We start from the raw sequence: 13,311 nt of genomic DNA, 5'->3' as shown, positions 1-13,311 counted from the left end.
AGCAACTGTGACTGGTATCCTCAGAGGTATAACCCAGAAAATAGGAGTTCCAGAGAAAACTCCAGTTTTTGCAATGCCAAGACCACAGCCATACAGCCCGGAAAATCTACAACAACTGATGGACTCCAACTGTGAAAGCCTTCAACAATATAATCTTTCCCTTCCCCTCCTCACAACAGATACCCTGTGAGGTAGGTGGGGCTGAGAGAGCTCTGACAGAAACTGCTGTTGAGTAGAACAGCTCTGAAAGAATTATGACTGACCCAGAATCACACCAGCAGGTGCATGTTTAGCAGTGGGGAATCAAACCTGGTTCTCCCAGAAAAGAGTCTGAGCACTTAACCACTACACCAAACTGGACTAGGGGCCCCAGTGTGGTAGCTCGTGGTTGTCATGATACCTGCCACCTTTTCTAGTGCCTGCCATGAGTTTTTCAGAAGTGGGTGGAGCCAAGTTGGGCTTTTCCTCAACAAGGCTTCTGACTGGCTATTGGAGATCTGATTGGCTGTGCAGTTTCTTAGAAAACATTTCTTTGGCAGCAGCTGCCACCACACCACAAGGATCTACACTGTGTTCCTGAAGTTAAGCTGTGGCAATTATTATGCGGGTGGCTCCGCCTCCTTCAGTTGCCATTTTGTGGCTGTACCCATTACACGGTGTCAAATTTCCAAATGTGCCTGCAGCTCAAAAAGGTTGGAGACCGCGGCCTAGATTTTGGGACCAGGCCTTTGTCACGGGAAAATTTCATAAAGACTGGCTCCTTTATGAAAGATCCATTCATTGTAACATTCACTTTAACAGTAAGTGAATTCCCTAACAGCCTTGAGCCATGTGGAAAGGCGGGATTTAAATGTTTTCATAAAACAAATAAAATAAATATACCTGTTGCCCTTACTTCCTCTCAGGAAATCAAATCCAACCATGGATAGGGCCATTCACATGAGTAAATCAGAAGAAGAATTACAGATTTATACCAGGGCGGCTCACAATCTCCTTTATCTTCTTCACCCACAACAGACACCCTGTGAGGTGGGTGAAGCTGAGAGAGCTTTCACAGAAGCTGCCCTTTCAAGAACTCCTACGAGAGCTATGGCTAACCCAAGACCATCCCAGCAGCTGCAAGTGGAGGAGTGGGGAATCAAACTCGGTTCTCCCAGATAAGAGTCCGCACACTTAACCAACTACACCAAACTGGCTCTCAGGTAAGAAAAAGAAAACTGGAAGAAAACTGGTGGTGAGCAATATCAGGAAGGAAGGAGACATGTTCACAATCTGTCATATGGAAGGGGTTTTAAGTTCCTAAAATTGCCAATGTGACACCCCACCCCACTGAAACTGGAAAACCACAGGCCTATCAGTAAGCACCAGTGCAGATAACCTTAACCAAAGCCCCAAAACGCAGAGAGACAAAACAACAACTTTTATATACACAATGAACCAAGCTGCCACTACAAGACATTAATTCTCAAAATGGGTCTGATGTGCGTGTCTGCTTTTAACAACTTGGGCTACTGCCAGAGCTCAGGAGCCGTTGAAATGTGCCAGAAGTGGCATGTACTCAAAGAGTATATTTGTGTGAAGGAGGCGCATGTATTGGTGGGGAGATGACAGAGAGGGACACCCAAAATGAAAGATGTGTTTAGAAAACCGGATAACACCAGAGACGACTAGATCCAATCGCATGGTGGGTGTTAGCAGAGGTGTTTCCCCCGCTATCTTTCAAACCCTGCTTTCATAATGTTAGGACGCCAACAATCAAACAGAAAGGGTGTCAACTTACGACCACCCCCTCAAAATTATCAGCAACAGGGACTCCAGAAATAAAGAGCCCCTTCCCCCAGGTTTGTTAAGGGACCTTAGGGGGGTGGAAAAGCATGGCCTTATCAAGCCTCACCATCCACAAGAGGAAAACAATGATTCTCATTTCCTTCAGAGGGTTTATGGACAGGGAGGGTCCTGAAATGGGGAGGGGGGGAGATGGAGCTTGCTTGAGACAAGTGAAGCCTCCCTTTTCAGTGGAAGACAAATGCACAGACCCCGTGGGAGTGAGGTTTGCCCATCAATCAGAAAACTATCAGGAGCTTGCAACTAGGGGTTCTTTGAAGGGGAAGGAGATGGCTGTCAATTGTCATCGATCGGGTGTCCTGTCTGTCATAAAGGCACCAGTCTCCAGGGCATGAGTGAAGCAGAAAATAAGCCCTAAGAAGAAGTTACGGGAATTAGGCTGGATGGATCGTTGCATGCTCCAGAGGGGACAGACAGTGCCCCAGACGGGAAAATCCAGCTGCTTGCTAAATAGGCACAGACTTTAAAAAGGGTGGGGGAGATGAAATAACCGGGATTCCCACAGGCACACACATAAAGAATGGGGTTCCCGAGAGCTTGAAAACATGCTGAAAAGAGGGAGTTGTTTCACAGCTGGTGGGGGGGGGGGCGGGATGCATGAGACAGGGGAGGGGGCCAGGACTGGCTTCCCTTTCTCCCCATTAAGGGCTGGATTCGAGTCCAGTTGCACCTTTACAGACCACCAGATTTTGAGGGTATAACCTTTTGAAGGGTCAAAGCTTTGAGTCTTTCAGGTGTTATTGGACTCTAGCTTCTCTACCGCACACCAACACAGCTGTCTTCCTGAAACTATCCCCATTCAGGGAAACTGGTCCCTGTGTACATTTGAATGTTGGCTCTTGGAGCACGTTCAAGCATCGTTCCCTGACAATTGTGGAGCATTTTTAATCTTCCCCCCGCAGTTGTCCAAGTGTTTGAGTGGCCAGTAACACCTCTCCCGTCTCCTGGGATGCAGAAAGTCAGGATGAATCAGGTCTGGGGGATACAAACCTGGGAGACATGGTGGGGGAGGGGGGGGGGAGATACCAAAGCAAACATTTGGTTGTTATGGTCAGGCACATTTAATTCCTCCTTGAAAATTTAATTCCTCCCAGTGCCTTATTTCTCACATGATTGGCTCTGACTGGCTCTGAAAGAGATACATGTGATATAGCATGTCCTTACCTGTAAACTCAGGTGTGCAATGGACGCTTAGGGTCCCTTGGAGGAGAAGGGAGCATAGCGGGCCTATTCCTAGTGGCGCTTCCCCACTTTCTTTGGTCCTCCAGGAGCAAAGTCTGGTGTTGTGAACAGGTGCTGGCACTAAATCTCGGTTGGAATTAAACCTCCCCCCCCCTCCCGTTTCCTTTTAGACGTACTTTTCTGCCCTTAGCCCTCTCCGTCGCTCCCTTCGTCCGGGCTGGACTTGGGTGCCGAATTCAGACTGTTCTTTGCTACTCCCCTCCAGTGTCCCCTCTGAGCCAGCTCACAGATTTTTAGCCTGCAGCTCACCCATTTTGTCTCAGCTCAGGAAGGATGGCCCCAGAGCACACTCATTGATGCAGCAGCTCACAACTTTCATGCCAGGAGCTCACAACGTCGAATTTTTGCTCACACAAGACTGCAGCTTAGAGGGAACACTGCTCCCCCCCCCCCCCCACGTCTCCGGGGTGATTTGGGTGCCAGGCAGGATTCTCCCCGGGGGAACTGCTGCTGTCTGCAGCGAGGGTGCTGTGCGTGCACGGGGGCGCGGCTGGAGGGGGCGCAAGAGGAGAGGCGGCGCCGAGCGGACTTACTCCCGAGTAAACAGGCTCACCGAGCGCGCGAGCGGGAACGGGGCAGGCGAAAGGGGGCGTGCGTGGGTGGGCGGGCGGCAGGGGAGGGCCCTCCTCGCCATCCAGCCACTCAGCGCTCCTCCTCGCCCGCCGCCTCGGCAGCGGAGCCCCCTGGAGGGGAGGCGTCGAGGGCCTGACCTTCGCGGCCCCCTAGCGCAGGCGGCGTATAAAGGCGGGCCAGCCGAGGCGGCGGAGGCATTGCCGGGGCTCCAAGGGCAGCCGTCTCGCTCTCGCTCTCTCGCTCCCAGCGCCGTCCCGTCGAGGCCCCCGCGCGGTTCAAGGAGGATGGCGCGCCCGCAGCTGCCGTCGCTGCCCAAGCCCCGCGGGCTCTTCTTCTGGCTGCTGGCCGCCCTCGCCTGGGCTCTGCTGCTGGAGGGACGCCGCGCCGGCGCCGCCCCTTTGCAGAGCAACGACGGAGCGCCCCCCATGGCCAAGATCTACCCCCGGGGCAGCCACTGGGCAGTCGGTGAGTGCGAAGCGGCCACGTCCAAAGGGAGGGAAGGCGGCAGGGGGGCAAAGAGAGGGCTCTGCCCCGGGGGGGGATACAATCGCGGAAGAGAAGAGGAAAGAGAGAGGGTGGGACGCGGGTGGGCATCGGGGAAGGGAGGGGATTTGGGGCGCCAGGATTCTTTCCTCGGACTTTTGGAAAGGCTGCGGGGAGGACCAGGGTTCCCTCTTAGCTGCAGAGTCTTGGGAGCGGAAATTCTACTTTGTGAGCGACTGGCGTGGAAGCGGTGAGCGACTGCAGCAGTGAGCGCGCTCTGGGGCCCTCCTTCCTGAGCGGAGACAAAAAAGATGTGAGCTGGCTCACGCGAACTCAGCTTAGAGGGAACACTGGGGAGGACCTTTGGTCAGATATGACTCTTCTGGCTTGAATGTCCCTCCCCGGAGGGTATGAACGCTCTCCGCTGGTGGGGGCTTTCCCTTAGGCTAACTGCTCGCGGGAGGAGACCTGTGGCCCTGATCCGTCTTCCTCCCCCCCCCACCCCCCACGCTGCCTTTTGCGGCTAAATTGCACGCACATTTTTTGGGTGGGGGTGTGTGTGTGGTTATGATGAGGGATCCCCAACGTCGCGGGTAACTCAGCCTGGATTTCTGCAACTTCCCCGCCTTTCCTCTCAATAGAGCGACTCCATCCACCTCTCTGAGAGTCACCAGGGATACCCCCCCCCACCCCAAAGACTCTGCCCCCTCCCCAAATCAATTTCACCTTCATATGAGAGTGAATAATCTGCTGTTTGAGCGTGCTGCTGATAAGGCGTCCCAGACATCTTCCCCTGACCAGCAGGATATGTGCCTGACATGCTGTCTTCACAACAACCCTGTGTGGTGGGTTTGACTGAAAAATCATGGCAGGACCAAGGTCGCGCTTGCCCCTTGGTAAAGTGGGTGCAGCCATCAGCCACGTGCTGTTTACCGCCTATGCCTGTAAGACTGTTTGCTGTGCTGCTCCTGTTTTTCTAATCTGTTTTTATATTGTTTTAACTCTGTTGTTTTATTGTAAGCCGCCCTGAGCCTGCTTGCAGGATAGGGCGGGATAGAAATCTAAAATTAAATTAAATTAAATTAAATTTATACACCAGCAGCACCATATCCTAGCCCAGACCCCATGCACACTGGGGCAAAAAACCCCCAAAACCTCAGCTTCAAGTTTCAGCTATTGAGGTCTAAACTTGCTGAGTCTGAAAGGCGAAAGCTCTTGGGATTGTAATAGATAGCTCCATGGAAGCGTCAACCCGTGTGTTGCAGCACTGAAAAAAGAAAACTCCGTCCCCAACCTCCGGGCTGTGGACTGGTCCCGGTCTGTGGCCTGTTAGCCATGAGTTGTATAATTATTTCATTATGTATTACGATGTAGTAATAATAATAATAAGAAGACATTGGATTTATATCCCATCCTCCACTCCAAATCTCACAGTCTCCCCCACAACAGGCACAAGGATGTTGCAGAGCTGGACAGAGTCCAGAGGAGGGCAACCAAGATGGTTCAGGAGTTGGAGCACCTTCCCTAGGAGGAAAGGATGAAGCGTCTGGGACTTTTCAGTTGAGGAAAGAGACGACTAAGGGGGACGGACGGACGTGATAGAGGTTTCTAAAGTTGTGTGTGGAATGGAGAGTAGGTTCAGGACTGATGAAAGTAAATACTAGTGATGGCGGCATGGATTTTGCTGCCAGAGGATGTAGTGATGGTCACAGGAATAAACAGCTTTAAAAGGGGTTAGATAGGGGAAGGGCTGTGGCTCAGTGCTTTGTATGCAGAACCTCTGCTTTATATGCAGAAGGTCCCAGGTTCAGTCCCCGGCATCTCCAGTTAAAAAGGACCAGGCAGTAGGGGATGCCAAAGACCTCCGCCTGAGACCCTGGAGAGCTGCTGCCAGGAGATCCTGGTTGTCTTCTGCAGTCGTTTGGCAATATTATTTAGGGGAGGGATGGTGGCTCAGTGGTAGAGCATCTGCTTGGTAAGCAGAAGGTCCCAGGTTCAGTCCCCGGCATCTTCAACTAAAAAGGGTCCAGGCAAGTAGGCATGAAAAAAAACCCCTCAGCTTGAGACCCTGGAGAGCTGCTGCCAGTCTGTGAGTCATCCTCTGGGGTCATCCTTCCTGAGCTAAGACAAAAATGTGTGAGTACACAGGTGACCAATACTGACTTTGAAGAAGAAGATATTGGATTTATATCCCGCCCTCCACTCCGAAGAGTCTCAGAGCAGCTCACAATCTCCTTTACCTTCCTCCCCCGCAACAGACCCCCTGTGAGGTGGGTGGGGCTGGAGAGGGCTCTCACAGCAGCTGCCCTTTCAAGGACAACCTCTGCGAGAGCTATGGCTGACCCAAGGCCATTCCAGCAGGTGCAAGTGGAGGAGTGGGGAATCAAACCTGGTTCTCCCAGATAAGAGTCCGCACACTTAACCACTACACCAAACTGGCTCTTTGATGGATCGAGGGACTGATTCAGTATAAGGCAGCTTCATACGTTCATATGAACCTCCAACTTCAGAGGTGTTAATTCTCTGAATCCCGGAACCAGAAGGCAACGTCAGGGGAACTGTCCTCTTGTGGGCTGTCCAGAGGAACCGGTTGGCTGCTGTATGAGACAGGATGCTGGACTAGGTAGATGATTGGTCTGACTCAGCAGGGCTCTTCTTGTGATGACTTCTCCCCCTCGGCTGTTGTAACCGTTAGCTCTGCATTGTCTGCTCATTGCTTTCCCCGTCAGGGTCCTGCCCCCTTCCTTTCTATCCAGCTGCTCTGTTCAGATGTGCGCGGGGTAGATCCTGTCATTGCTGCTTTCTTCCTCGAAGAAGAACCATTCACTTTGGATTCATCCGTGTCTAGCACAAGGCGGGTGTGGCTTGTGAAGGTCCACGCACCTGAAAGTATACATTCACCTGACTTGTACTAAATCAGACCTTTTTGGTCTATTAAGGTTGGTATTGTCTACTCTGACTGGCAGCTGCTCTTTAGGGCTCAGGCAGAGGTCTTTCCTATCACTTCCCTAAGTTGCCGAGGATTGAACCTGAGACCTTCTGCATGCAAAACATTTGCACCAAGCTACAGCCGTACAGTAGAATGCTGAACTAGATGGACCCCTGGTCTGATCCAGCTGAGCTTCTCTTAAGTTTTAGAATGTCCATCAGTCACAGATGCTTTAGGTGTATGGTTGCAGGGAGAAACAGGGAGTGACCATCCGTTCCTCTCTTATTCTTTTAACTATAATAAAAACAGTGATCTTGTGGCCCCAGAAAGACTGTTTTTAAAAGGTACAGGTAGTCCCCTGTGCAAGCACCAGTCATTTCTGAGTCTGGGGTGACGTCACATCATGACGTTTTCATGGCAGACTTTTTTACGGGGTGGTTTGCCTTCCCCAGTCATCTACACTTTCCCCTCAGCAAGCTGGGTACTCATTTTACCGACCTCGGAAGGATGGAAGGCTGAGTCAACCTTGAGTTGGCTATCTGAACCCAGCTTCTGCTGGGATCGAGCTCAGGTCGTGAGCAGGGAGCTCAGACTGCAGCTTTACCACTCTACGCTACGGGGCTGCATTCATGAAAGTTTATTTATTTATTTATTTCTCAGATTTATATCCCGCCCTCCCCGCCGAAGCAGGCTCAGGGCGGCTCACAACAGTCAAACTAAAACAATAAAACAGTAAATAAACAATTAACGTTTTAACAATTAATACCAATTAGATAATTTTAAAACAGTTTAAAACGATTTAAAACAATTTTGGTGCTAGTGTTGATTTCATTAAGTTCAGCGATGTTGGGCATCTACTAATACTATAATTCAGCTAAAGGCAAGTTGAAACTGGCTCTGGGGTGACGTTGCTTTCACAACGTTTTCACGGCAGACTTTTTATGGGGTGGTTTGCCATTGCTTTCCCCAGTCGTCTACACTCCCCCCCCCCCCAGCAAGCTGGGTACTCATTTTACCGACCTCGGAAGGATGGAAGGCTGAGTCAACCTGGAGCTGGCTACCTGAACCCAGCTTCCACCAGGATTGAACTCAGGTTGTGAGCAGAGCAGTACTTCAGCTTTACCACTCTGCGCCACGGGGCTCTTTTGCACAGGGGATACCTTTACCTTTAATACCAAATAGTGTTTGTGGAGCCCTACAGGCAAGAACACTGGTTACCTCGCACACTTTCATACGCCAGAGTCCATTTTCTCAGATGCATTTTCTCTGCGTCAAGAAAGCTGATGCCCAAGTCAATTTGTTAGCCTTTAAGGCACTGCAAGACTCTTGTGTTTGTTTTGGCTGCCACAAACAACCTGGCTGCCTTTCCTGATTTTTGGTACACCTTTCACATAAGAGTAGCTATTCTCCCCTCAAGAAGGTGAAACCAAAGAAGTTACCTTACTTTGGATTTTATGTCTGTTTAGTTCCATTAACTTAAATTGCACAAACCCCCTTAATTTAAATTGCACAAAACCGTCAGTATAACTAGGTTCTTCATCTCCTTTGGGTACAGACTCAGGAAGATTTGACATGGATCCATTACCTCTGGCAGCCTTCATCCACTGCGAATGGAACATGGAAGTTATTCACAGCCTGTTCCGTACATACTGATGGGCAAAGTGGGGACTCTAATCCACTTTTAAAGATCGGGAATGACATACGCCGTCTCTTCCTTAGACTAGTTAATGCAAGTACGAGGGGGAACCATTGCATACATAGCATTAAACGTCAGCCTGGAGAGCACTTAGCCGCAGCCGAAACTGGTGGCACATCCTGAATAAATATATTTCGGATTTGAGGGCAAGATTGCCACTGATGGCAATGCTGTTTTTCTAAGCAGCAAAGAAATCTTTGAAGGTGTATTTACCAGAGTGACTTGCCCCATTTAGAAGCATGTAAAACGAGCAGGGTTTTTCCCTAAAAAAAAGCTCAGTAGGAACTCATTTGCATATTAGGCCACACACCCCGACACCAAGCCAGCTGGAACTGTGTTCCTGTACATTCCTGCTCAAAAAAAGCCCTGAAAATGGCTATCTGGATATGGTTTATTCTCATTGCAGACTGCATTAGTGTTGCAAAGGGTTGCCATCTCTAGGTCGGGAAATACCTGGGGATTTTGGATGTAGAGCCTGATGAGTGGTGTTTCCTCTAATCATTGAGTGGTTTGCTTTGCTGGTAAGCCTGGTTGGAAAAAGGAACACTTTATTTGCAGCTGCACCAGCAATATGGAGAAACCACCAAACCAGCAATATGGAGAAACCACAAAAAATAACTAATTAAAACCTTATTGGTAACAGTGAGGCAATTGCTCGTGAAGGCCATAGATGAGTGGGTGTGGAAAGTAATGGCATGCAGTTATGATGAGTAAAGTAACAGCATACATAAGGTTTGCGAAGGGAAAAAGGACTCCCAGGAACTTCTTTCTTAAACTTTGGACTCCATTTATAGATTTTGGCCAAAAGAACAAGGCAAAGAAATTATTCTAAGATATATCTAACTGTCTGATCATAAATTATGGAAAAGGGGAAATATATGTGGTTGTGTAGGCAGAAGAATTTGGATCTTATGCTGAAGAATTGTATGGAATTATAGAATCATGAAGCAGGAAGGGACCTCCAGGGTCATCTAGTCCAACCCCCTGCACAATGCAAGAACTTTGGAAATATCTCCCCCCCCCGCCCCACATACATCCCCAGTGACCCTTGGTCCATGCCCAGAAGATGACAAAAACCTCCAGGATCCCTGGCCAAACTGGCCTGGAGAAAAATTGCTGCCCGACCCCAAAATGGCAATCAGCATTTCCCTAAGCGTGGAAGTAAGGGCCGTGAGAACTAAAGCATTTATGCAACCCTTCCTGTCCTCTTTCTCATGATCTGCCGAAGTTCACAGAATCAGCCTTGCTGTCAGATGGCTATCTAGCCTCTATTTAAAAACCACCAAGGAAGGAGAGCCCACGGCCTACCAAGGAAGCCTGTTCCACTGAGGAATGTTTTAATTGACAGTTATTAGATATTGATCATTAGATATCGACTATGCATTTTGTATATATTACAATTTTGGTGTGTAATTAATGTAATTTTCTAATTTAAAAAAAGAACAGGACAAAGGTTAGGATCATGCCCTTGGGATTCATTTCTCGGCATTCTGCCTGTTACACTTGCAGGGCATTTCATGGGGAAAAAGAGCACTGGCGACTTCCCTTCCCTGTATGAAGACCAAAACAAGGTGCCCTTTTCTTTGCTGCTGGATGACGTCAAGCGGCTGGAGGAAGATCCGCGTTGGGAGGAGAAGGTGAAGAAGCTCCAGCGGCTTCTCGAGGCGAACGACAGCCGAAGCGCTCAGGTTTTCAGGGAAGAATTGCCGTTTTCCACCAAGAACTCCTGGGAGGTGGAGGATAACAGCAGCCTTAAAGATGTGAGTTTTAAAGTTCAAAATGACCTGAATGAATGGTTTTCCTCCAGGAAGCTCAGAGGGGCATGGTTCTCCTCAGGGGTGGAATTCTAGCAGGAGATCCTTTTCATATTAGACCACACACCCCTGATGTAGCCGATCCTCCAAGAGCTTAGAAAAAAGAGCCTTGTAAGCTCTTGGAGGATTGGCTACATCAGGGGGTGTGTGGCCTAATATGCAAAGGAGCTCCTGCTAGAATTTCTCCCCTGATTCTCCTTCTCTGTCTTCACAACAGGCAGGATAGGCTAAGAGGGAATGACGGATCCAAAGTCTCTGACTGATTCCCCACTAGCCTTATGCCGCTCTCACTCTCCTCTTCTCCATGGGGCTTCCATCAGATTTCACACTATCTGCCCCGGGGCTGCAACTCGCTTCGCTTTTTTCACACAGCAAACGAGATCCTCTAAACCCCAGTTTCTGTTTGCCGCACGAAAAAGGCAAAGCAAGTTGCAGTCCCAGGGGCAGATAGTGAAATCTGATGGAAGCCCTGTGGAGAAGAGGAGCGTGAGAGCGGCGTAAGGCTAGTGGGGAATCGGTCTTGCTTCATTGCGGAGGGGGCAGGATTTGAATTCCATCTCAGGCCTGCCCCTGTCTGGGTACTTTTTAAACAGAAGTGCCCAGGATTGAACCTGAAAGCTCCTGACCCAAATACAAACCATAAATGTCCTTAGCCACTGAGCTATAATCATCATTGTTGCAACAGGTAAACGGATGTCAGTAGGGTTGCCAAATCCAATTCAAGAAATATCTGGGGACTTTGGGGGTAGAGCCAGGAGACTTTGGGGGTGGAGCCAGGAGACTTTGGGGGTGGAGCCAGGAGCAAGGTTGTGACAAGCATAAGTGAACTCCAAAGGGAGTTCTGGCCATCACAGTTAAAGGGACCTCATACCTTTTAAATGCCTTCCCTCCACTGGAAATAATGAAGGATAGGGGCCCCTTCTTTTGGGGCTCATAGAATTGGACCCCCTGATCTAATCTTTTTGAAACTTAGAGGGCATTTTGGGAAGAGGCACCGGATGCTAGCTGCAAATTTGGTGCCTCTTCCTCAAAAAACAGACCCCCCCCCCAACCGAGCCCCAGATACCCACGGATCAGTTCTCCATTATACCCTATGAGAATTGGTCTCCATAGGGAATAATGGAGTGCCCAGCAGACATTTCCCTCCCTCCCTTGCTCTCTGATGACCCTAAAGCGGGGGGGAGGGTTTCCAAGCCGGGGGACCCCCTGTCCTCATCTGGAGATTGGCAACTCTTGATCAGGTTGTGGGAAAATGCCTCATATGCAATCTCCTGAACTAAGACTGATGCTTGTAATTCTTACAACCACATAAATAGACTATATTGTGATAATGAGCTTGCAGCCCAGGCGGCATTCAATCCATAGCTCTAGGACAGGGGTGGCCAACGATAGCTCTCCAGATGTTTTTTTAGCCTAGAACTCCCATCAGCTCCAGCCATTGGCCATGCTGGCTGGGGCTGATGGGAGTTGTAGGCAAAAGGCATCTGGAGAGCTACCATTGGCCACCACTGCTTTAGGAAGATGTGCCTTTTTCTAACACCTCCTCCCAACAGTTGGCTTTTGTTTATTGACACCTGGAAATAATGTTTTTGTTCACAAAGTAGTGCTGTATGCATAAATATGTACTGAACTATCTGGTGCCTTTTACAAGACAGTTCCCCAAATATTATTCTCTTACTGTTTGTTTTTTGTTTTATTCATCAGATGATGGATTATCTGCTGCAAGCGATGGAGAGGAAAGAAAGTTCTCCAAGCTGAAACAACCGTTCCTTGTTTCCGAAGGCATGGAAGGATATCCTTAAGAGACTGTGGTTTCATAAGCATTTCACTGTATATGATGATTGATTAAGCCAAACTCTTTTGTGTTAATCAGATTTCTTTGGTGCAAAATAACCCATTCATTTGTATTCCATTTGACACTCTTCAATGGCTTTTTCTCCTTTCCGGGCAGCCCTTCTTCTTTCTTTGAACTGCTTTGTTGTAAATAATTGTCAATGAAGAGTCTTCCAGTCCTCGGATGTTCCTTCGCCATTTCTCTTTCCAATCATTTCACTGTTTATGTTGCAATAATTTAACATTTCCAACATTCACAATAAATATGTAAAAAAAGCGGAGAAAAGCATGATTATTCCTTTTATTCGTGTTAGTGGCAAATGGCAAATTAGAAACCCCTTTTGGACATGATGATTTTGGCTTTCTAACCTCATGCAACAAGGTTGTTTCTATACACACGGTAAATACGTAATGCAAATAAGTCAATGTGTGTATTTTCCAGCGTTACTATGCGCTACTATGTACAACCTCCAGAATCTGGGTTTCCAATCACGATTACCAATGCTGGAAAACAAACATGGATTCACGCAAAATGGCAACCACACATATTGGATTTCCAAAATTATAAAGAACAGGACTACAGTTAGACATTCACTCTGCCAAAAGACCAGACTTTCAGGGAAGCTGTGTTGAGCTGGTTGGTTCTCTTTAGAGAAAATATGTTAGAGAGTTACGATCAGGGATGGAATTCTAGCAGGAGCTCCTTTGCATATTAGGCCACACACCCCTGATGTAGCCAATCCTCCAAGAGCTTACAAGGCTCTTTTTTGTAAGCTCATGGAGGACTAGCTGCATCAGGGGTGTGTGGCCTAATATGCAAAGGAGCTCCTGCTAGAATTCCACCCCTGGTTATGGTGTTTTTGTAGGATTTATTTTATGAATATATAAAGTTAGCA

At 48.7% G+C, this 13,311-nt stretch overlaps 1 protein-coding gene across 1 annotated transcript; it reads left to right on the top strand.

The window, feature by feature from the left end:
• The first annotated feature begins 3,944 nt into the window (after positions 1–3,944).
• On the top strand, positions 3,945–12,451 carry GRP (gastrin releasing peptide). Its single transcript, XM_060236599.1, has 3 exons — positions 3,945–4,125; positions 10,278–10,528; positions 12,287–12,451. The coding sequence occupies exons 1-3, from the start codon at positions 3,945–3,947 to the stop codon at positions 12,338–12,340; spliced, it is 486 nt and encodes a 161-aa protein (XP_060092582.1). The 3' UTR covers positions 12,341–12,451.
• Positions 12,452–13,311: the final 860 nt, after the last annotated feature.

The sequence above is a fragment of the Heteronotia binoei genome, chromosome 4, assembly GCF_032191835.1.
Source record: "Heteronotia binoei isolate CCM8104 ecotype False Entrance Well chromosome 4, APGP_CSIRO_Hbin_v1, whole genome shotgun sequence".
Taxonomy (NCBI): Eukaryota; Metazoa; Chordata; class Lepidosauria; order Squamata; family Gekkonidae; genus Heteronotia; species Heteronotia binoei.
Note: the sequence above shows the minus strand (reverse complement) of the source record. Positions and strands in the feature narration are given on the sequence as shown.

Coding starts and splice junctions, on each gene's coding strand:
- GRP (XM_060236599.1), top strand. CDS start 3,945: ATGGCGCGCCCGCAGCTGCCGTCGCTGCCCAAGCCCCGCGGGCTCTTC. Junction 4,126..10,277: donor GGGCAGCCACTGGGCAGTCG/GTGAGTGCGAAG, acceptor TTACACTTGCAG/GGCATTTCATGGGGAAAAAG. Junction 10,529..12,286: donor ATAACAGCAGCCTTAAAGAT/GTGAGTTTTAAA, acceptor TTTATTCATCAG/ATGATGGATTATCTGCTGCA.